Genomic DNA, 24,509 nt, shown 5'->3' with positions numbered 1-24,509 from the left:
CATGTACAGCAGATCGATAAGCCATCAGAAACAAGGATATATGGGTATCCCAATCTTTTTGATACTTCTCCACAACTTTCCTCAAATGTTCTTCCAAAGTTCGATTGAATCGTTTTACCATATTATCGGACTGCGGATGTTGTACAGTTGCGTCTATTTCCGGATATACAGTTTCCGGCATATCTCCTGATTCAAAATTCCTTCTTTGAACAAAATGTGTTCTTTAATGTAAATGTATAATATCCTCGTTACGCAATTGTTGATCAATACGTCCGCTACTGTTTTTGCCTATTGGTTAGGACTTGCCATTTGCTGAAATAGTCCATGACTACCAAAACATAATTACTGGTGGGAAATGGACCAGCTACTTCCATGGCAATTTGCTTAAACGGCGCACCTGAATTGTGCTGTTTCATCAGACCATGACTCGTGGACTTTGGCCCTTTAGGTGCAATGCACTCAGAACAATTGGCGATCCACTCGGTAACTGATTGACGACAACCAACCCAATTAAATCTTTGTTTTAATTTCTCCAAGGTCCCATGTGTCCTCCACTTGAACCGTTGTGCAGTTAGTTGTGAACTTCGGGAATTCCTATTTACGGAAGAATAATCAAAGCTCGGGAGCTTTGCCCGCTTTTGCTTTCCCATACACGATGCAAGCACCCAGACACCAACTTTAAACTATCCATTGTTCTTAGTATGCCTTTGCGACTGGACTTTCTGCAGTTATTTCTTCTCTCGTTAAACGTTTGTTCATCTCCATTCCATGTATTACACATTTCAAATCTGGATCCCCTTGCTGACATTTTCGCAGTTCCTCCGTATCTCAGTCTGATGTTATTGTAATTAATCGGACATCTATAATGTCTTCTTGAGCCCAGATTTCGAGCAATTTCTGCATTCAAAATTACAGGGACGGCGGGTTATCGCATCTGCTTTGCCATGACTACTACCTTTGGGATGTTCTATAGAGAAGTCGTAACTTTGGAGTCTCTCAATCCAACGTCGCGCCAATTGTTCTTCTGGGTTTCTGAATTGTAGAAGCCGTTTTGATGCTGCATGATTTCTCCTTACACGAAATCGCTGGACATATAGTATAATTTGTGATAGAACGCCTCCGACTGCAAAACCACTAGCGTCCGTATCTGAAATAAACGCTGATCCTGGGACCGGGTATGCTAACATTGGCTCAGTACTTAACCGTTTCTTCAGAGTTTGAAAAGCCACTTCCTGTTCTTTATTCCATTCAAAAACTCTGTTCTTTTTCGTGAGTTCATGGAGGTTACTAGCTACGCTGGAAAAATTTCAAACAAATCGTCGATAATAAGTACACAGTCCAAGTAAACTCCTTAATTCATGAATATTTTTAGTAGTGGGCCAATATTTTATAGCCTCTATCTTTTTATTAGCTGTGAAAATGCCCTCCGTTGTCACTTCGTGTCCTAAGTAGCTGTCTTCCTTTTTGAAAAGGAAAACCTCTTCCAAGTTCTTAAGGTGTTCATCGAAGCTTTTACACAACACGATGATATAGTCGAAGTAAACCAAACATGTCTTCAAGTGCAATTCTTTTAATACCTGGTCCATATTACGGTAAATTGCTATAGATCATCTCAATCGATTCTATGTAGTGGATAACATAATTGTGTTTCTTCGTTACATCATTCAACCTTTTCTATAGTTCACCAAAACCTCATGTTGGGAAGGGTTTATTTGCACTTATTTTGATGGTTTATCTCTAGTTCCTCGGTCCATGCGTTAATTTCGCTCGATATGTCCTTTTCGTTAATGGAACCTTCCTCTAGACCTATTTCGCAATTTATCACGACCTCAATCTCCTAACACCGTCCTAATATCGCTCTTTTGGAGAGTTTGATTGGTGATTTGCACTCATAAAGTACTCTTGCTGGAACACGTGGCCTCAATACACAACTTGTTTGGACCAGTCTCCATCCATTTCTGCCCAAGTAACTGCTTCTGATTTTTGTGGAATCTGCTGTCTGTTATTATCACTTGTCTAACGTTGTACTTGTTTTTGTAACCGAACATAAGTGGCATTTCCATATTTGTATAAGTTATAATCCTCCTCTTCATGACAATTTTGATTCCTTGATTCGCTAGAAAGTCTACTCCAATTATGGCTTTGACGATGATTTCTGCCACTATAAAATTGTGTAACACGGTTGCATTTCTATTTACGATCTCGTACGATACTTCTTCGAGATGGGTATCTGGGTATCTTCTCCAGTTGCAAGTACGCAACTTTGCCGAATTTTTTGTGTCCTCGATAAACTCCACGGATTTATGTGCATAAACTAACTTCTCAATCTCTGTAGAAAACTCCTGCAGAGACTTATTGGCTTTCTGGCGACGATTTTCCAACTCGAGTTAGAAGATCTGCTTCCTGGGCTCACTATTATACCACCTATCAACGCTTCATAACTACTAGACTCGCAGTTTGGAATGGTTTGTAATACCTCCGCTGCAGATTCTTTTAATGCAACGGATATTGCAGCTACTTTACCTTCAACGTTCCAATTATTTGCAGTGCCGATTTTTCGAATTGAAGCTTAAAAAATGGAACGGAACTGTGCCATCAAAAGATGGAGGTTGTACCTTGGCAGAGACTGTTGACAATTTAATTGTAGCTCGCGGAGATGATCTTTTATATCATCCACTTCAGTTTTAATTTCATCCCGCTTTTCTGAAATCTGTGAGGACCTTTATGCTATTTGTGAAGTCACCTGTAGTGATATACGTGCATCTTTCAGTGCAAACTGACCTTCTAAATGTGAGGACAGCTTAGCTGATATACGTGCATCGAACTACGTTGATAACCGCGTTTCTAATTGCGAAGACAACCTGGATTGTTGTGCAAAAATTTGTGATGACAATTCTGCCATTTGTAGGGTCATCATCTGTGATATACGTGCATCCTGCTCTTTAAACTGTGTGGATATTTGCGTTGACATTGCAGCCAAAAATGTGTACATATACTTTGACGAGCATTGAGACTCTTCGTTTTCTTCTATCTACGTTATTTCTTCATCTAATTCCAGTTGAAAAATATATTCGTCCACACTTATGTCGTCCGCTTCCATGGCCTCTCGCAACCGTGATTGTAATTCGGCTTTATTCCGTTTGTTGCCAAACCACGTTGCTCTAGCTCTTTTTTCAATTGGGAAATTTTCAGATCGTTAAACTCGGCCATTTGAAATCAATTATCTCCTTGGGAATTTATTTAACAATTCCACTTCTGATCACAATTGTAACGGATTTCTCGATAAATCGTCTGCCTTGTAACTCACTCTTGAGTCCGATCCCTGAATTGTTTCAATTTAATGGCATACACTTATCTTTGTTTCAAATTGAAACAACTTAACACTACAAATTTTGCTGTCTAGATGATTCTAGCAATTTATCGTAGATTCTATTTTGTTCTGGCCTTCATGTAAGCCACAATATTTTCGTCTTTCGTCAAATAGTGCCAAAAAGTAGTTGATTATGCGTAAAGTTCCGACTTTTTCTCAAAAAGAACATGAAATGACAGCTGTCAGTTGTAAAATCTTTGAGAAAAATCAGCTGCTTAGACGGCGTTAAGACGGGGACTCTTGTCACTTATTATCATTATATATTATGAACATTTTGCATTCATACGGATATGCATATTAAATACAAAAAAGGGGTAATAGTATTTAAATTTCCGAATATAATGTAAATATTTCTTTGAAACCGAGCGCTGTTTCAACCATGAAAGGAATTTCCAAATGAAAAGGAATGCTGAATTGCGTAGCAGAGAGTTGTTAAGGAAAAAACATAAAGCGTGCCATCCAAGCACGTGCGGCACGGTCTCTTCGTACCGAAAACCGGTTTGGGCGGTAAAAAGAGTCTTCGTCTGAACCCGCATATACATGGCTCATGACGTTTTAACAGTTTTGCATGTTCACAATGCAAGCTTTGTGAACTATTTTCCCCACGCATTCACAATTATCAAACTATGTGTGGGTAAGCTAACCACAACTTGTTGAAAACGGTTCTGTCAGTTAAAGCTATCATCCAGCTAAGCTACCGGCGGTTAAGGATAATATAAATCGGGTAGTGAACCCTTAATTTCTTTGCCGAAGCGAATGGTTCCTTGGGCGGTTGTATAGTGAACAACCATGTTTCAATCGCTTATTTGGCAAAACTTAATTCATTAACCAATAAACATAAATTCTTATTTATTTGGTTGAAAGAAATTGCTGAATCCTTTTAACAGTGTTGTTATATCAAAAAATTTCTACCAATACTAATACTACCTATAAAATCTTCACAGTGTCACAATATGTTTACAAATATTTAATTGATATTAATTTAAAGTAGAATTTGTTGTATTAAAAAATATAAAGGGTATGCTTTAGATTTGATCACTGAATTCTTAACTGCTATAAACGATTTTTGGTGATTTTAAAATCAGAAGAAACTAATGAACAATATAAGCTAACCTCTTCTTACTACAAAGTTTATCTTAGTCAATTGTTATAGTGCAAATTTTTTTTATAAATTACATCAAATGAAATAAACCATCAATCCTAATTATATTATTTAGTGAATATCCATAAATGAAAATAGGAGATATACCCTTCTTCATCAATGGCTCCCTTTATCATCTATTAAAAATGTAAATAAATAGATATTTTAGAAAATCATCCATAAGATTTCTTAATTTTAATAAAGAAGTTTATGAAGAAGTACAGAAATAACTATGGTGTAAAGTCAACGATAGGGGTAGAAATTTTCCTGTAAAATGATTTCTTAGCACAAATTGTCATTATGCCAAAAGAAATATTATAATTTTATGAAGATATTTCGGTACGTACGTATTAACGCCACCGCAGTCGATCAAATACCGCGATCTCCTTACTTCCTTGGCTTTTTCGTGGGGGCTTTCGACTGCGCTTCAAAAAAATAATCCTAGTTGATCTAACAACAGAATGTCTTTAGTTCATTTGCGTAAAACTCCTTTCTGACAACCATTAAATTTTTGCTGCGGTGACGTTAATACGTAAGTGGAGATCACTTTCACAACTTTATAGCACCAAGTTACATCATGCCATTACCTGCAGTCATAAACGGGCCTAACTATCAAACTTTCAAAGTACAGTGCTTTCAAAAAATAACATTTTTCCTTCGCGCAATCAGTTCGTTGAAAACTGATTTTATTTTTTTTTACAAATTAACACATGTTTAATCGCGTTGCTAAAGCGTACATTTTCGATCTTCTTAATGTGTCTGTCGTGCCGTGAAATAAGAAAAATAAGTGCTCAATATAAGAAACGTTTTGAAGCAGCCTTTGTAAAGGTCCCAAATGAACTATTAAAAACTGCAAAGTATTTAAATATCAGTTGTACATTTGTGAAGAGGTCATGAGGACAAAGCTATTGTTCTCTTTTTTGAGAAGAAACTGCTGCTCAGTCTAAGAAAAGCTCTATCTCTAAATACAATACGGTATATACTTCAGATCAGTAAACTTTTGTATTGTTCAACTCCTGGAGACGTGTTTGGTTAAGAAAAGTTTGTCACATTTAATCACGTGAACATTAAAAGGAAATCAAGTCCTTTAAAAACAGTGGTTCTAGATTTGCCTTATTGAGTAACCAGGTAAAGAACCGTAGAATTACCATTTAAGAACCCCATAAAACAAATGGTCAAAAGCACTAACTGCCAAAAGTATGGGCACAAAAAGTCATAGTGCACCCTTCGCATTGTTTCTGTAGTATTTGGTGATTAACACCCTACGTCTAAATGTACGCTTAAGAAAGAGGATTTAACGAAGAAATGTAGTAATTGTGGAGGAAATAACCTGCTAAGTATAGGGGTTGCCCAACCAAATGATGAACATTCCTCGTAGCGAAATTAATAAAATCACTGATCAGAGTTCAAAACCTGGTTATGTTAAAAATACCGCCGTCCATGGAAATTATCCAAATGTGGTAAAAGGGAACACTGTTCAAACGCGATTGCCCCAGAAAGAGCCAAGCGGTGGTGTTGAAAGTATGATATTAAATCTTATTCAATGTATGTCAACAATGCAAATAATGATTCAAGATCTAATTAAAGCGCAAAACCAATTGCTGAAAACTTGTTAAAGTAAACAAAAGAGGGAACTAAATATTTGTATTTGAAATGCTAACGGTGTTAACCAGCACAAACTGGAGATCATTAGATTTCTAAATGAAAAAAGCTATAGATGTAATGTTATTATCTGAATCACATGTAGCAAATAAGAACAATTTCCTTATACTTGGTTTTAGACTCTATAACATATGATATAAATCACCTAGATGGAAAAGCGCATGGTGAAACAGCAGTGTTGGTTAGAAATCGATTAAATCACCATGCTTTAGAATATCATGTTACAGCCCAGTTACAAGCTAACACAATACGTTTAAAAAAACGCAGTAGTGACTTAAACCTGACGGCTGTATACTACCCACCTCGTTTTAAATTTACAGATTGCCAATTTAAAGACTTTTTTGGCTCACTAGGAAATAGATTTCTAGCAGGTGGTGATTTCAATGCTAAGCATATGTATTAGGGCTCATGTCTAATTAACACAAAATGAAGACAGCTGTATTACACTATTATAGATAGGCGCAAAAACCTTGATATAATATCTCCTCATAAGCCGACATACTGGCCCAGTGATCGAAGCATAATACCAGATTTAATTTATTTTGGTGTAATTAAAAATATAGATAGATCTTAATAGATAGCTAAATAGCATACGCGAATTTATTGAAATAATTACTAAAGCAGCTGTCTTAGCAACACCAAACCAAACTAACAAGTAGTCTGGTCTCAGAAGAATCACAAATGTTGAAATAGAAAAGCTTGTAACTGAAAAAAGGGTGCTAGACGTGAATGGCAAGCAAATCGCTCTCCTTTTACTCGGCTGCAATTGAAGGATGCAGTACGTAAACTAAAAAAAGCGCTGAAGTGTGTGGAAGTAACAGCACTGAATATAATATAAAGGAATTGAGGCCAAATTCAACCAACCAGCAAAACACCCTTTGGAAAACCCAAAAACACATTAAGTCGCCGGTAGATTCCAACTTGTCTATAACCCTAAACATAAGCGACGTAAGTGGTAATAAGGCTCGAAGTGATGACGAAAAAGCAATTTGCTTTTCAAACCACCCAGAGACGGTATTTCAGCCTAATTGTCCAGAAAACAACTTTAATCTGCCAACTTTGATCGACACTGCTAGCAAGTCGCTCTTGTCTATTAAGCCTTCAACTTTTGAAATTAAAAAAATAATAACAGGGATAAATCCCAAGTCACCAGGACACGATAAAATTACTCCAAAAATGCTAATGGAGAAGATTTAATACATGCGTCTTCTTGCAGACCAATAATTCCAAAGTATTTGAAAAAGTGTTATTATCAAAGATGTCTACTTTTCTCCATGAAAATAATACAACTCCAACGCACCAATTCGGGTTTCGTGCAAAACATGGCATAGTAGAGCAAGTAAATAGAATTACTAACGAAATTAGAAGGGCATTCGAGTACAGAGTGTGTTGTTCAGCAATATTCCTTGATGTAGCTCAAGCATTCGATAAGGTTTGGCATGAGGGCCTTTTATATAAAATTAAAATTTCAAATTATATAAAACATTGGAGTCTTATTTAAAAAATAGAAGATTTACTGTTAGAGTAGCTAATTTCATATCAAATGTACGACCGATATGGGCTGGTGTACTTCAAGGGAGTGTGCTAGGTCCAACTCTATATATCTTATATAATCCAATGGGCAATAACGTAATGACATCGATTTTGTGGATGACACAGCTCTAATATGCCGTAAAAAATCTCTCATCAGTGCGTCAAGGATATTACATTTAGCTTTGGTTGAAAAATAGCTAACCAACTGGCGAATGAATGTAAATGAACAAAAGTGCAAGCATGTAAAGTTTTCACTAAGACCAAAGATGTATAAGTCGACTAAAATGAATAACATATGAATAAGGTCCATGTTTTTTTTATACTTCTCTGCTCATGGATTTAGGGTTTTGAGGCGATTCACAGAAAACCTGAATTCGTTAGAATGATAAAATTGTATTAGGAGTGTTTACTGAAGTCAGTTGAAAGGCTTTACGGTAAAAATAACCATGATTGGATACTGTAAGAAGATAATGATCTGAAACTTAAGAACAGACTCTGTACTCAATGGAAACAAGAAAACCATATTGTTACTTTAGATTGGCCATCCCAGTCACCAGAGGCCAATCCATTAGAGAATGTTTGAATTTTAATGAAAGCCAAAATATCAAGAAAACGTTTAATGTCCCGGCTACTCCAACATACCTGTAGGTCGCTTCCTGTGGAATATGTGGAAAAAGTAGCGCAAGTTGCCATCAATAATGTCAGGCTACAATAGACAACGCGGGAGACTGGAACAAGTATTAAATATAATTACTACATATATCCCAATAAACGCTTCCTACACTTAGGAAAACGAAAACATTATTTTTTGATTCGCATTGTAATTGTTAACAAGGCCTTCTACTACTTCCTACTTTCGTTTATTACATCAACACACTCCGAAAAAATTAACGGGACAAAACTATGTATTATAATCTCTTTTAATTTGACAGTTATGTCAGTTTTAGAAATTTCGACCATAGCAGCTATATGGATATAGCCTCGATTTTCTTCGTTTCGTTAACTCAGGAAGTAGCTACATTAATCAAATAGTGATACGATCAATCTTCAAAACCATTCTCGTGATAGTTGGGTCTTCGTAACCGGACCGGGGTTTTTATACTGTCAGGAGCTGTCCACACTATTTGTTTTCTGCCGTAACCAATATTAAAAATATTTCAAAACAAATAAGTATTTACTTCTACTGTTTTTTTGCTCATACGCGACCTTAGACTAACTATCACTAACGATCATTCACAGCCATTAGCAGTTGATTTCAGTATGTAGAGGTTCACTCGAAATTACAACTAAACCATGAGGAATTGATTTTCCTAACTTTGGACTTTTAAATTGCTAGCCCGACCTTGTACACTGCTCAGATGTCAGTTGATCCTTTAAAGAGCAGCTCTAAATGAGAAGCTTGGTATAATATAACTGTTATATATATATAATATTGTATTTATTTATATTATATTCTTTTATTATTTTTTTAAATAATATATATTTAGATTTGACCCTAAGTTACTTCTAATAAAAAATTAAATAATTTTATTTTTATATTACAGGGTTCTATCATAAAAATATTTTAAATTTGTTATATAATGAATTTAAAAGGACAATTTAAAATTGTCAATTTTTAATTTGATTGCTGTTTCGAACCAGTAGCTGTAGTTTATGATTACAAGTTCGCAGATACACATGGTGTCTTGTAATAATGCTTTCAGGGAATACCGAAGAGTTGCGGCAAAAGTTTACAATTGTACAGCAACAGCGTTCAGCCCCGTCAACATTGCCGGTGCCAAATTTTGCGTTATTGCAACAAAGAATTACGACGTACGATCCTCTACATGGAGCGCAGAAAATTCCTTTGCAAGAACCCGAACGTACCTATGTCTTTCCCGGAGCTGTAAATACTGGCGAAGGCATTATTCGTAGTATGGCGACAGGTATACCTGGCGTGGCTGTGGTATCTGCGCCCTCCCGTAATCTCAGCGTTGATACAACTAGTCGCGGCCATATACGATCCGTAAGCCATGGCGGTGGTACCATTTTGGGTCCGAGTGGTCGGCCAATAAAATCAGCTATGAAAGGACATCAACGTGCTTTTTCACAAGGTCAAATTACAGATTCACCTGGTACGACTGATGCCTCACGCGGTCATAGTCGTGTTGGTTCGAAAACAGATTTTATCCTCCCACCTGGTCACAAGGAGGAAACTGAAACTCGTGATTTTGGGCCATCTGTTACATCGTCATCAGGTGGCCGAGGTCATTCTCGGCAAGCATCACGCTCGGAATCAATATACACACTGAGGCGCTCCGAAACACCACCTTGGTGGAAGCGTATATTAGTTTGTCATAGTGAGAAATTAGATGAACGAAGTTATCGAATAGTTATACCTAATCATACAGTTCCACCAAAAACTCCAAAACGCGATCACCCGAATGGCGATTTCGTGGGTAATAAGATCCGCACCACAAAATACACTTTACTTTCGTTCATACCGAAAAATCTACTCGAGCAATTCCATCGTGTCGCGAATTTATATTTTATTTTTATCGTATTACTAAATTGGTTTCCGGCTATAAACGCTTTCGGTAAAGAAGTTGCCATGATTCCAGTTCTGTTTGTGCTTGGTGTTACAGCAGTTAAAGATTTATTCGAAGATAGACGTCGTCGTTCTTCGGACAAACGAATTAACAATACGACATGCCGAGTTTATGACAGGTAAGTAAAAATTGTGACATTATTTCAGCGAAAGGCATTTTTTGTCCAAACTTTAAATACTAAATTATAAATATACAATTTTTTTTAAGTTTAACTGTAATATTTTACGTATTATTACAAATGCGAGTATAAAAACTTTTATTTCAATATTATTTGTTTTTATTTTTGATAACACTGCCTTATTAAAGAGTTTTAACATTTTATATTACTTGAATTGCACTTGAACTGGTGTTGAAATTTAAAAGTTTCTCGTTGAAATCGATCGTTTTTCCCGATCATAATTTAAATACGTTCTGGATGTTAGTTTATATGTCCCTTTAATTTTTTTAAAAACCTGTTTTAAAATCTTCCGTAAATCATGTTATGTTAGCAGGCATCATATTTTCACTGCGTATAAGATAATTATCTACAAAAAGTGGTATACTAATTTTATATTTAAATACTTAAGGCCTTATTAAGTTTATACTAATTAACTTAATTGTTTTCTTAATTTTGGGTGTAAAAGAAGTTTCTTAACTAAAACGCCATTTAAGGGGTTAGAATTAGTCAGAGACATGAAAAAATTACAAATTTTAGTAGTTTTGTTTGCCATCAAATAATTTTATTTTATAAAGGTAAGGTAATAAAATTTCGACTTGACTTGACAGAAATTTGAAAAAAAGAGTAGATTTAAACTAAACAATCGCTGTTCGTGTTGACCATCACTAATCCTTTGATATTCATCTAAAATCCATCGCGCAAAAAATATATGTTTTATTAATAGATAATCTAGTGCTTTGTGCTTTGGAATCTTTTTATATTTTCTACAGAGTATAATAGTTTTGTTCACCTAACGGTTGTTTGTATTACCTAAAACTAATCGAGTTAGATATAGGGTTATATATATATAAATGATCAGGATGAAGAGACGAGTTGAAATCCGGGTGACTGTCTGTCCGTCCGTCCGTGCAAGCTCTAACTTGAGTAAAAATTGAGATATCTTTATGAAACTTGGTAGACATGTTTCTTGGTACCGGGAGACAGTTGGTATTGCATATGGGCGTAATTGGACCACTGCCACGCCCACAAAACGCCATTAATCAAAAACAAATAAATTGCCATAACTAAGCTTCGCAATAAAATACAAGACTGTTATTTGATGATATTAATTATCAGTTACAATTTTTTTTTAAGGTGGGCGGGGTCCCGCCCGTAATAAGTTTAATGTGCATATCTCCTAAACCGCTAATGCTATAATAACAAAATTTATTGGAAGCAAATGTTTTTAGTCCTCTGTTGACGGTGTGAAAATGGGTGAAATCGGGTGACAAGCCCACCCACTCCTCATATAACGGTACTGTTAAAAAAGACGCGATAAACCAAGCACTAAACACGCCAGAGACATTAAATTTTATCTCTGGGATGGTATGAGATGACTTTATAGGAACCGCCTTCAAAATTAGTCAGTAGGCGTGGCAACGCCCACTTTTAGGTGAAAACCCATATCTTGGGATCTGCTCAACCGATTTCAACCAAATTCGGTGCATAGTGCGAAAATGGGCGAAATCGGACTAAAATGATTATATCGGGGTAAAACTTTGCGTGAATAATACGTTTAAAGTATGCCACCTTGTGACCAATAATTGTCTAAATCGAACCAAAACTGTTCAAGCCCCTAAGTACTAAATATGTGGACCCCAGTGCCTATAGTTGACCTTCTACCGAAAATATCAGTCAATCCACAAAGAAATCTCAAACGAGTATACCATTTGACTTTGCGAGAGTATAAAATGTTCGGTTACATCCGAACTTAGCCTTTCCTTACTTGTTTTAATACGCTTTTATTAGCTTGGGTTGTATGTATGTAACGGAATCTTAGAGCTCAATTTTCACCGGTTTCCATGAGTCTGATCAACTTGAAACTTTGCAGATGTGTCAGGGACCGATGACAATGCAATAATTTGATAACAGTTTTCCATTATTTAAAGATGGGCGTAACCCTGCGCCCTAAATGGTTTAATGTATATATCTTCCAAACCGCTAGAGCTAACTCAACCAAATTTGCTGAGAGGAAGTCCTTTTAGCCCTTTTTCATACGCTGTGAAAATGGGCAAAATCAGATAATAACCACACCCACTCCTCATATAACAGTTATGTTAAAGTATACTAAAAGTGCGATAACTGACGAAATAAATGCGCCATAAGCATTAAATTTCACAAACAAGATGGTAGGGAAGAGATTTATAGGAATAGGTGTAAAAATTCTTTAAAGCGTGTTTTTTAGTTTTTTTAAACTATTTTTTATTTTATTTGCAAAGTAGTGGCCTCAGGAATATTTTTTCCAGATTTTCGGTAGTTAACTGTTTATAAAAAATCTAAATTAAAAAACAATTCTTTGATCAGGCACTAGTTTTTCATGTTTTCCAGAAGCTGTATAAATTTCATTGAAGCATGTTTAGCGCTAAGGTTTTGATGTGAATTCATTAAGCAAGTGTCATTATCATTTCATCATGTTCGCGATTTCTTACAAGTCGCTGACATGTGTTCAATTAACGCTGCAGCTGTATTAATTGTTGCTGTTGTTATAATCGTGTTGTGTTCACGTTAATACTGTTTAAATGTAAATATTAGTTTTGGAATACATAAACACGGTATATTTTCTCTTGTGTTTTTATAGCTTTCCTTTAATATGGTCACAAGAGGACTCCTACTCTTTTTCGTATCAGCTGATACGACGTATTTTATGAAAGTGCAGTGCAAGTGAACACCACCGCTTCTACTCTCCGTAATTTGGGATATCCGCGAATATTGGATATTTCCCGTAGAAACGAGTCAGCTGATTGCTCTCCTACAACGCAGGGTTACCAGTCTCGATATTTTGAAGTAATTAAAAAGTAGACTTGAATATATTTGAAATATTCTTAAACTAACTCAAAATCATAGTCAAATAAAATTATTTATAAACGGAGAGACTATTTTTAATAGTTGGATTTTAGGTTTGATCTTTTACATTATGAAAAATTGTAACTGAAAAGGTAGATGTGTGCAAAACCATGTATACAAATTCAGCAATGGCAGCATTGCTCAAATGATTTCTACGTCGGCACGTCGGTTACTAATTTCAGAATGAATGTACTTTATTTACCGTTGTCGGCAGGAAGCTCGGTGTCAAACATACATAGATGAATACGCTCCACTTTAATCTAAGATCAACTTTAATTCGGATAATAATCACAAACCACATAGTTATTATGCATAAATTTCCTTATTCATCTCCATTTATTTACAGTTACAAAGCGAGAAAGCTAATATTCTCATAGACAATGTAAACAAAATAACAAACATCAAAAGTAATTTGTGACATTACCGCTAAATAGTCGTGGGAGGTTTAGATGCTTTCCTTTTTTTTTACTATTTACATGAGTTTGTCAATTAGTTTTTATATCTTTAGTAGTTTGCAATCACATATTCTCATCTAACCGGTTTTGAGCGATAAAATGTGTATAACTAAGCTCTTGAATACAAATGTATGTATGTGTACCTTCGAAAATCAACGAGTTTTTTCACCAATGCCATTTCATTATAATTATTTTAATTGATCAAGTTCGTTTCTTTCAAGTTCATTTGTTACAGCTCAAACCTTTTCTGTCTATGCATTGAATGCAGCAAAGCGTTGTGTTAAGTTTTTAGTATTCATCGACTAACTTTATGTTTTTTAGATATAAGCCATTCAAAATATATCACATATACATAGACTACAAGGCCGCCAATATATTTAAATTGTCCAAATGTAAATTGACCGAGGGTTTATACGAAGAGATGTTTCTAATATTGTGGCTTTCTACTTGTTGTATTTCGGTCTCAAAAAGTTTCTTATAAAACTCATCTGCTATTCGGATGCAGTTTAATACCCCTCCAAAAATAGGAGATGTTAAGAAAGCACATCAGGAACCGTATATAGAAAATTGCGCTCAGTTTTGTTATAATTATATTTTTAAGGCCTGGCCACAAAATCTTATAATTTATATGAATTAAGGCCAAGGGAAATGTTGCAGCGTATCTACAAAACTTTATTTTAAACAAGTAAGGAAGGGCTAAGTTCGGATGTAACCGAACATTTTATACTCTCGCAAAGTCAAAAGTTATATGGGGAATAGGCGTCGTTGTAATCCGACGCCCGAATTCGCCCATTTTCGCACTATAACATAGAGATATGAGAAGAATGTTATGTACCGAATTTGGTTGAAATTGGTTAAGCAGATCTCAAGATATGGGTTTTCACCTAAAAGGGGGCGGTGCCGCGCCCACTGTCTAATTTTGAACGTGGTTCCTATAAAGTCATCTCATACCATCCCAGAGATAAAATTTAATGTCTCTGGCGTGTTTAGTGCTTGATTTATCGCGCTTTTAGTAGTTTTTAACAGTGCCGTTATATGTGGAGTGGGTGGAGTTGCCACCCGATTTCAACTATTTTCACACTGTAGGTAGAGGTTCTAAAAACATTTGCTTCCAGTGAATTTTGTTATTATAACATTAGCGGTTTAGGAGATATGCACATTAAACTTATTAGGGGGCGGGGCGGGTTTTTGATTAATGGCGTTTTGTGGGCGTCGCAGTGGTCCGATTACGCCCATCTGCAATACCCATCGGAAACGACAGATAAAATAACAAACATTAAGAGAAAAATAATTGATCGCCCATAAAGGTCGGGAAAAGGAAGTGGAGGGACTAGTTGATTTTTAAGGGTTAAGAATGGGTTATCTCAATTTCCGGCAAAACTACGAGTCCTATAGAAAAAAGTTATATGACGAATGTTGGATACAAAAACGAACGTAAGATAGGAAAATACACCAATATATATTTATCGGTCAACGTGGATAAATTTTTTTTGTCGTCTTGAGAGGCAATATAGCTTTCACTTTATCCATGAAATTAACAATACACCTATCTATAAATCTGTGAATATACATTGGAAGGTTCTGGTATTTTCTATATGCTCAAATATGTCTATATGTATATAAATATATAATATACATATGCACAACATATCGTTATATTATACATAACTAAATATACATTTATCTACATTTATACTTATAAGTATTTTATGAGCGAGGGTGTTGGCTACTAATTCCATTATTTTATAAATTCAAACCATAATTTCGAGGTGATAGGAAGTTAAATCAAATATCAATATATTTGTAATCTAGCCAAAATTGATCTTACATAACAATATGTTAATATGCATCTATATTCGTATGTTTTTAAACAGGTACAATTTAATTATGAGCGCCATTGACAATGAGTCGATTATTGGCTTTTGTCAAAGTCAACAATGTATATTTTGAATTAAGCGTTCCAATGGAAAGCTTTGTTGACGTAAGTGTTTACTTGACAATTGTTACGAACTTGTGATTTATTAAATAGAGTATACCAGATTGATTAGGGAATATATAATTAGAATTCTAACTCTAAGGCGTTTATTAAGTTTTTTCTATAGTATTCAGGTTAAGGTCATTATAAGACAAAATCGATTTTGTTACCCTGAAAGTGGTTAAATTTGCTACAAGGTTTGTTACACCCAAAAGAAAACGATGGAGATTATATATAATACAAAGTATACTTAGTCTTGCCATAAATTCTTTTACAAAGTTTACAATGCATACAGCGAGGACAATTTCGCTGAAAAAAGCGTCGATATTTTTACTCGTCTACTCGTATATAGTAATCAGTTTAGTGTTTGCATTCGTTAATTTACAATGGAGTGGAGAGCTAAAGAAAATCGTATTGCGGTGATGGCTTTACATGAGTCTGGAGAAAGTGAAAATTCTGAGCTTCTCAAAGTACTTAAAATTAACAGCATGTTTGTTTACCGTACAGATCTTTTTTCCCAAACGTCTATACTTGTAGTTGATGACAAAAAGAGAAGTGACCATATTCGAATAGTTGTTTATATCACACAACGTGGCTAGAAAGAACTATGTTAGCAAACCCTAAACCGTTGGATGCAAATTGTTGGCTGGTTACATGTATATGAATACATAGTTGTTGTAAGAAATGCGAATAAATCGAAGCTATAATGGATTTAATTCATAAATTATTAGTGAAAGATAGAGAAAGATGTAGAGTTCTGTATATATAAATGATCACGATGCCGAGTTGAATTCCGATAACTTGAGTAAAATTTAATATATTTTATTGAAGCTTGGTATACGTGTGCCTTGGGACCATGAGAAGATATTGCAAATGAGCAAAATCGGACCATTGCCAATCTTATAAATCGAAAAATGAGATTTTCGAACTTTCGGTTGACTTTATGTCGCATATATCGTTCAACCTATGAAGTAGAAGAAAGTGCAGCGGTACCATGCTTTGCAGCCCATCATTTCCGCCTAAAGGGAATTCAGACGGGATTTCGGCGGCACTCCCCAGAGTAGATGGACCATTATGAGGTTAGTAAACATGTTTGCCAAATCTGGAAGTATTACAAGAAGACCGTACCATCAAGATCCGTATGTTCATGTTTGAAAAACAAACGCGGCTGTTGCATCGTCAATTCAGGTAAACCCAAGAGTTTCGACTCGCAACTTGAAGTTACTAGACGGTCATAACGGATATTTCATGATGACTTAAACCTGTTTCCGTACAAAGTTCAAATAACAAGCCAGTTAAACCCTCTAGATTTGCTTATTTGCCTAAAATTTAGCCAAAAAATGATTGAAATGGCTGAAGAAGACAATCAGGGGTGTTGTGGAATCCAAGACAGATTTGCGTAGTTGTCAGAATTGCAAACCAATTCTAATTTTCAATGATGTCACAGAATCTGATTGGATTTACGGCTTTTCGAACATCGAACATGAATAAAGTATACTAAAGTTTGCAATAAGTTCCGCTATTTTAGCTTTTATTTTATTGGAAAAGAAAGCAACAAAAAACAAGTAAGGAAATGCTAAGTTCGGATGTAACCAAACATTTTATACTCTCGCAGAGTCAAATACTGGCACTGGGGTCCACATATTTAGTACTTAGGGGCTTAAACAGTTTTGGTTCGATTTAGACAATTTTTGGCCACAAGGTGGCATACTTTAATCGCATTATTCACGCAAAGTTTTATCCCGATACAGTCATTGTTGCCTGATTTGCATAGTGGAAAGTGAAAGAATCAGATGGAATTTAAAATGGTGTTATATGGGAAGTAGGCGTGGTTGTAGTCCGATTTCGCCCATTTTCGCACTATGACATAGAAACATGAAAAGAACGTTATGCACCAAATTTGGTTGAAATCGGTTAAGCAGATCTCAAGATATGGGTTTTCACCTAAAAGTGGGCTGTGCCACGCCCACTGTCTAATTTTGAACTCGGTTCCTATAAAGTCATCTCATACCATCCCAGAGATAAAATTTAATGTCTCTGGCGGGTTTAGTGCTTGATTTATCGCGCTTTTAGTAGTTTTTAACAGTACCGTGATATGGGGAGTGGGCGGAGTTGCCACCCGATTTCAACTATTTTCACACCGTCAATAGAAGTGCTAAAAACATTTGCTTCCAGTAAATTTTGTAATTATAGCATTAGCGGTTTAGGAGATATGCACATTAAACCTATTAGAGTCGGGACCACGCCCACTTAAAAAAAAAATTTAACTGCAGATGCCCCTTCCTAATGTGATCCTGTATACCAAATAACAGTCTTGTATCTTATTGCGGAGCTTAGTTATGGCAATTTATTTGTTTTTGATTAATGGCGTTTGGTGGGCGTGGCAGGGGTCCGATTACGCCCATCTGCAATACCAACCGTCTCACGGTGCCAAGAAACATGTCTACCAAGTTTCATAAAGATATCTCAATTTTTACTCAAGTAAGAGGTTGCACGGACGGACGGACAGACAGTCACCCGGATTTCAACTCGTCTCTTCATCCTGATCATTTATATATATATAACCCTATATCTAACTCGATTAGTTTTAGGTGATACAAACAACCGTTAGGGGAACAAAACTATTATACTCTGTAGCAACAGGTTGCGAGAGTATAAAAATTAAAAGAAAGGTATTAAAAGATCACAGTAATCCACTTGATGCACCAGAGAATACTTTACAGATTTATTTCATATTATCGACTAAAAAAGACGCATATGGGTGTTAAATTACGTTTATTACGTTTTGTAAATCCTATAAAAATATCTGGATTTTTTCATAAACGCAATAATTATGACATTTTGTGTTTTATTTTTATGTTTTCCCCTATAGAAATTACGATAAATTAAATCGTAACAATAACATAAATTAATTTTTATACTCTCGCAACCTGTTGCTACAGAGTATAATAGTTTTGTTCACCTAACGGTTGTTTGTATCACCTAAAACTAATCGAGTTAGATATAGGGTTATATATATATAAATGATCAGGATGAAGAGACGAGTTGAAATCCGGGTGACTGTCTGTCCGTCCGTCCGTCCGTCCGTCCGTCCATGCAAGCTCTAACTTGAGTAAAAATTGAGATATCTTTATGAAACTTGGTAGACATGTTTCTTGGTACCGTGAGACGGTTTGTATTGCAGATGGGCGTAATCGGACCACTGCCACGCCCACAAAACGCCATTAATCAAAAACAAATAACTTGCCATAACTAAGCTCCGCAATAAGATACAAGACTGTTATTTGGTACACAGGATCACATTAGAAAGAGGCATCTGCAGTTAAAACTTTTTTTAAAAAAAAATAGTTGAAATCGGGTGGCAACTCCGCCCACTCCCCATATAACGGTACTGTTAAAAACTACTAAAAGCGCGATAAATCAAGCACTAAACACGCCAGAGACATTAAATTTTATCTCTGAGATGGTATAAATTGGGTTTATAGGAACCGCGTTCAAAATTAGTCAGTGGGCGTGGCCCAGCCCACTTTTAGGTGAAAACCCATATCTTGAGATCTGCTCAACCGATTTCAACCAAATTCGGTGCATAACGTTCTTTTCATGTTTCTATGTCATAGTGCGAAAATGGACGAAATCGGACTACAACCACGCTTACTTCCCATGTAACACCATTTTTAATTCCATCTGATTCTTTCACTTTCCACTATGCAAATCAGGTAACAATGATTATATCGGGGTAAAACTTTGCGTGAATAATGCAATTAAAGTATGCCACCTTGCGGCCAAAAATTGTCTAAATCGAACCAAAACTGTTCAAACCCCTAAGTACTAAATATGTGGACCCCAGTGCCTATAGTTGACCTTCTACCGAAAATATCAGTCAATCCACAAAGAAATCTCAAACGAGTATACCATTTGACTTTGCGAGAGTATAAAATGTTCGGTTACATCCGAACTTAGCCCTTCCTTACTTGTTTAACTTACATTTCAAATATGTCAGCGACTATCCTCTTGCTCTGTTTCTGATATCAAAACCGATAAAATTGGTTTTCATGACACCTAAAACCGATACAATTTCAGTTTCGAACGTCAAAGCAATAATATCTGACTATCCACCGAAAATTTGAAAACAAATTAATATCAAGAAACTCTACTTTTCAATGGCCCGCCAGGATCACCTGACCTGACTGCACCAGACTTTTTTTCATGGGGTTAAAAGCAAGAGGTGTACAAACCAAAACCCATAAATCTGACTGAATTGAAGCAGTCCATTAAATCGATAAATGAGGCAATGCCAACTTCAACCCTTCAGGCCGCAATGAATAATTTTCTAATTAGGTGTCGTATATGCGTGGCTGAGCATGGAGGTCATTTACGGTGCATATTAAAAATAATTAAAATATAATAATAATAAAAATTTGCTATACATGCATTTATAATGCATTAATTTAAAAAAAAAATTATTACGGTTAGTTTTTGTAGCACGATTCGTGAGCCACCCATGTATAAAATAAGAAACGAAATATGATTGTAAAGCATCACATTTTTATACTCTCGCTATATGTTGCAAAGAGAATTACAGTTTTGTTAACCTCACCATTGTTTGTAACACCTAGAACTAGTCGAGTTAGATAGAGAGCTATATATGCAGTGTTGAAAAATATAATAGGGACAAAGAGATTATCGTCCACTTAAGTAATTGAATAACATTTGAGTAGTTATTTATGGTTTGTTTGAGTTTACAAAGTAAAAACGGATACATTTTGTATTGTATCAGCCTGGAAATAAAAATAGGGACAAACATTAATTTATTTTTTTTTTGTGTTATTTTATTTAATTATTACTTTTCTTCCATTCAAATCTAATATTTTGTTGATGCTTCTTTCATTTTAACCTCTTCCTGACATCTTCGCGGCATGGAGTTGACAAGATTAGTGCCGGTCACGTATTGAATTCCATGCTTCTTGGATTTATCTTCACAATTCGTGCTTATTTTTCCATTTTTGTTCATCGACTGTTTTCTTCAGCACTCCCTATAGGTGTTCTATAGGATTAAGATCTGGCGACTTGGAGGGCCATTCCATAACGCCAACTTTATTGTACTGAAACCATGATTTTACCAGTTTCGAAGCATATTTCGGATCGTTGTCATACATGAACTCCCATTTTAGTAGCAGGTGCTCCTCCGCACGGGGCAACATTACAGTATTAAGGATGTTGACATAATCTGTTGAGCACATTTTTTCTTGTATCCAATAAATCAGTCCAACTCTAGCCGCCGAAAAGTATCCCCATAACATTATTGATCCGCCTCCGTGTTCAATTGTTTTTCGTGTATATCTGGGGTTGAATTTCGCATTTCGAGCTCGTCGTACAAAAGTTTTGCCATCGGATCCAAATAAATTAACTTTCGTTTCATCCGACCACAGAACGTTATTCCAATTTTCACGAAGTAAGTGTGCGTCTTAGCAAATTCAAGACGGTTTCTAACTGTGTGTCGCTATTTCACGAATAATTTTTCCGGAGTTTCTTAATTTAATAATGCTTTTCCGTGCCCCATTTTATATAAAAATATTTACTTGTTATATAATACAGTTAATTTCAACAAAACAATAAATAGGCTCTTAATTTCAGAGAATTTCGTTGCGATCTTTGCTATTTTTCTGTGCAAACTAATAAATAAGTAAATTTGTCCCTATGATTTTTTCCAGCTCATACGTAGCACGCGCTCCTAAAATCATAATTTTTTATCGCAATGCAAAGATATTACAGTATAGGTAACGGGTGTTATATTAAAGTACTGTTTGACATCATTAGTGTACAGTTAAATTCAATATTGGGGAACGAATATATGTGCTATAAAATATGGGAATAAAGGTGATGTCCCTATTAATTTTCCAACACTGTATATAGACAAACTCTTGGCGTTGTTAATAAATAGCTGTCAAACATGCACTAATTGAGAATAAAATTCACACGAACATATACAAACTTTATACCGATCCGACCAAAATTTTTTTATCGATTTCGTTTGAACGCTTTATTTATAGGGGCCCGTCCGATTAAAATGATCGTGAGTGATATATCATTTAAATTAATTAGGTTGATTTTAATTATAATTAACTTGAACAGGAAGCAAAATGTAGTAATAAAACTAAGTGAGTCTATGACCTATAACACTGGGAAATAGTTTTGTTTTATGAAGTTTCTTACACGATTTTGTATGATTTTGTTACGCTGATTCCAAATCTGCAGTCAGTTCTAGTTATCGAAATATGAACATATTACATTTTTAGCCAAAAATACTATAATTTCAGATTTAAAAAATTTATTGCTCTTACTTGACATAAAAAAAAACTTTCTTTTATGTGCTTTTCTTGCATGATTAGAAACATCAATCTTGTTTTGAATGCTCCAGCAGTAATCAGCCATCATATTTGCATTCCGACGGCCCTGGTATCGCTCTTCCATAGTGCGAATAACCTGATAAAAGCCTAAATTTTCTGTGAAGCTGTCTAAATGGCTGAAGAAGAAGTGCAATATGAGCTCCTCAATGTGTTTAATGTAGTCTAAAGCTTTTTTATTTTCTAAGAAATAACACTGCACAACCCAAATAAATTCAATCCATGCGGATTTCTCCTTATCTTTCATACAATCAGTAAAATGTTGGCCTTTTACTAGTTTCCTAATTTGAGGACCGTCAAAAATACCATTTTAAATTTTACCTGTGCTCAATTTCGGAAATATTTTGCTGACATACATATTAAAACATTCCCCATTCTTGTTTACAGCTTTTACAAAGTGTCTTATCAGATTTAACTTTTTATCAAGACATTCATACTACCCGGTACTAAATTCACTCTCAATGGCCTAACTTATTTAGTCCAGTGTTCTGTCTTGGCTCGGCTATCCCATAAACACATGAAACAGGTTTATTTGGTATATAGACAAAAATGCCTTTTTTGTATAGAATCAGACGCATTTAAACGGCATTCTCTAAACATATAGGCACCACAAATAGCACAAACCTACTCGAATCATTTAAACAAGTTCTTATTAATGTAAACATAGTGGTTTATTTATAAAATTTAGTGATTTTTTGCCCTAAAAATTAATTCAAGTAAGCCGAGTAACAATATTTTACGAAGTACCTATATCACTAAAACTAGAAACTGATGGTAGATTTGAAATCAGCGACGTCATATTAGTAAGAAACAGTTAGAAACTTCATAAAACAAAATAGTTTAATTTGGTTTACCAGTGTAATAAGGACCAAATGATATTCCAATCACTATTTCAATGATCAATATGAAGACTGTCGGTTTGTCCGTGCAAGCGATAACTTGAGTAAAAATTGAGATTTAGTGATGAGGAGGTTGGGTCCATAAAACGCCGTTAAACAGAACCAAACTTGCCAAGAAGATGTAATTTTATAACCTCTTCAAACTCTGTGAAAATAGGTAAAATCAGATAATAACCACACCCACTGCCCATATAACGGTTATGTTGAAAACTACTAAAAGTGCGATAATTCACGGAGTAGGTGAGTCACAAGCAATAAATTTCACAACCAGGTTGGTAGGGAAGAGCTTTATAGAATCTGGTATAAAACTTGGTCAGTGGGCGTGGCACCCCCCACCTTTAGATGAAATCCCATACCTCAGGAACTACTAGACCGATTTCAACCAAAATATCACAATGTTACCAAATTCTATTATGCACTGCAAAAATGGGCGAAATAGGATGACAACGACGCTTCATTTCCATATACATAATAACCTTTTAAATTCCTTATGATTCTTTCACTTTACAATATACAAATCAAACATCATTAAATTATCAGAATAAAACTTTGCCCATATACTTAACATAAATATTTTCGAACCTCCGATTCACTTTATACCACATCTATCGGTCAATATGTAAGAAATCTTAATGAAATTCACAAATCTTTTTCTAATAGCAATGCATCCTCTTTTCTTAAATATATGAAATCACGGCGATAGTTTCCGTAGTTTGATATAGAGCATTGCCAAAACCTGAAGGTGTTCTTCCGCCTTTATTCATTGCAAGTTGCAAGAGAATGAAATGTTCGATTACACCCGAATTTAGCACTTTCCTTACTTGTTTAAGTAAAAGATTTGCCAACTCCCGGATTTAATCCTTGAAAATTTCGAGAGTGTGCTGTCATTATAGTATTACCCTCTGTATGAACCCAAAATCGAAAAATAATCATTACTTTAAATTTTGTTTTGCAAAAAATACTTCGAGATATGTCAAAAAATCATGCTTTTTGTTTTGACCCCTGTAAAATACAAGGTGCGTTCCAAACTAAATAGGACTGTTAAAAAAAAGACAGAACAAATAGTTTTATTGGCAAAATCAATTAAGTTTATTCAAAATAGTCTTCTGCTTTAATACAGCTCTTTGCACGGTTCAAAAGCATGTCGAACGAGTGTTTTAGCTCGTTGCCCGGTATGGCCGCCAGTGTGCCGGTGCAAGCCTTTTGATTGGCCTCCACGTCTGCATAACGCTTTCCTTTCATCGGCAAATGCATTTTTCCGAAAGGTAGGAGTCGCACGGTGCCATATCAGGTGAACACGGAGAGTGTTTGATTGTTAAAATGTGATTTTTGGTCAAATAATCGGCTACAAGCGTCGATCGATGAGACGGCGCATTATCGTGCAACAAACGCCAACTTCCATCTTCGCGATATTCGGGCCGAACACGTCGAATACGGCGCAC

General features: G+C 35.4%; 1 protein-coding gene and 1 long non-coding RNA gene across 7 annotated transcripts in view; both read left to right on the top strand.

Annotated features, from left to right (window-relative positions):
* LOC106625362 (phospholipid-transporting ATPase VD) overlaps positions 1-24,509 on the top strand; it is a 59,529-nt gene that overhangs the window by 7,412 nt on the left and 27,608 nt on the right. For all 6 annotated transcript variants that reach the window (XR_004975303.2, XM_070106687.1, XM_036356735.2 and 3 more), the window contains exon 2: positions 9,251-10,412. Coding sequence is in view for 5 of the 6 variants with exons in the window: in XM_070106687.1 (XP_069962788.1) it covers positions 9,400-10,412 (1,013 nt within the window). In the remaining variant the exon portion in view is untranslated. The remainder of the gene's footprint in view (positions 1-9,250; positions 10,413-24,509) is intronic.
* Positions 12,106-13,359, top strand: LOC138856250 (uncharacterized). The gene is made up of 2 exons (XR_011395381.1): positions 12,106-13,011; positions 13,069-13,359. It is a non-coding gene; the product is annotated as an uncharacterized lncRNA (long non-coding RNA).

This window comes from Bactrocera oleae, chromosome 3 (genome assembly GCF_042242935.1).
Source record: "Bactrocera oleae isolate idBacOlea1 chromosome 3, idBacOlea1, whole genome shotgun sequence".
Classification (NCBI taxonomy): domain Eukaryota; kingdom Metazoa; phylum Arthropoda; class Insecta; order Diptera; family Tephritidae; genus Bactrocera; species Bactrocera oleae.
Note: the sequence above shows the minus strand (reverse complement) of the source record. Positions and strands in the feature narration are given on the sequence as shown.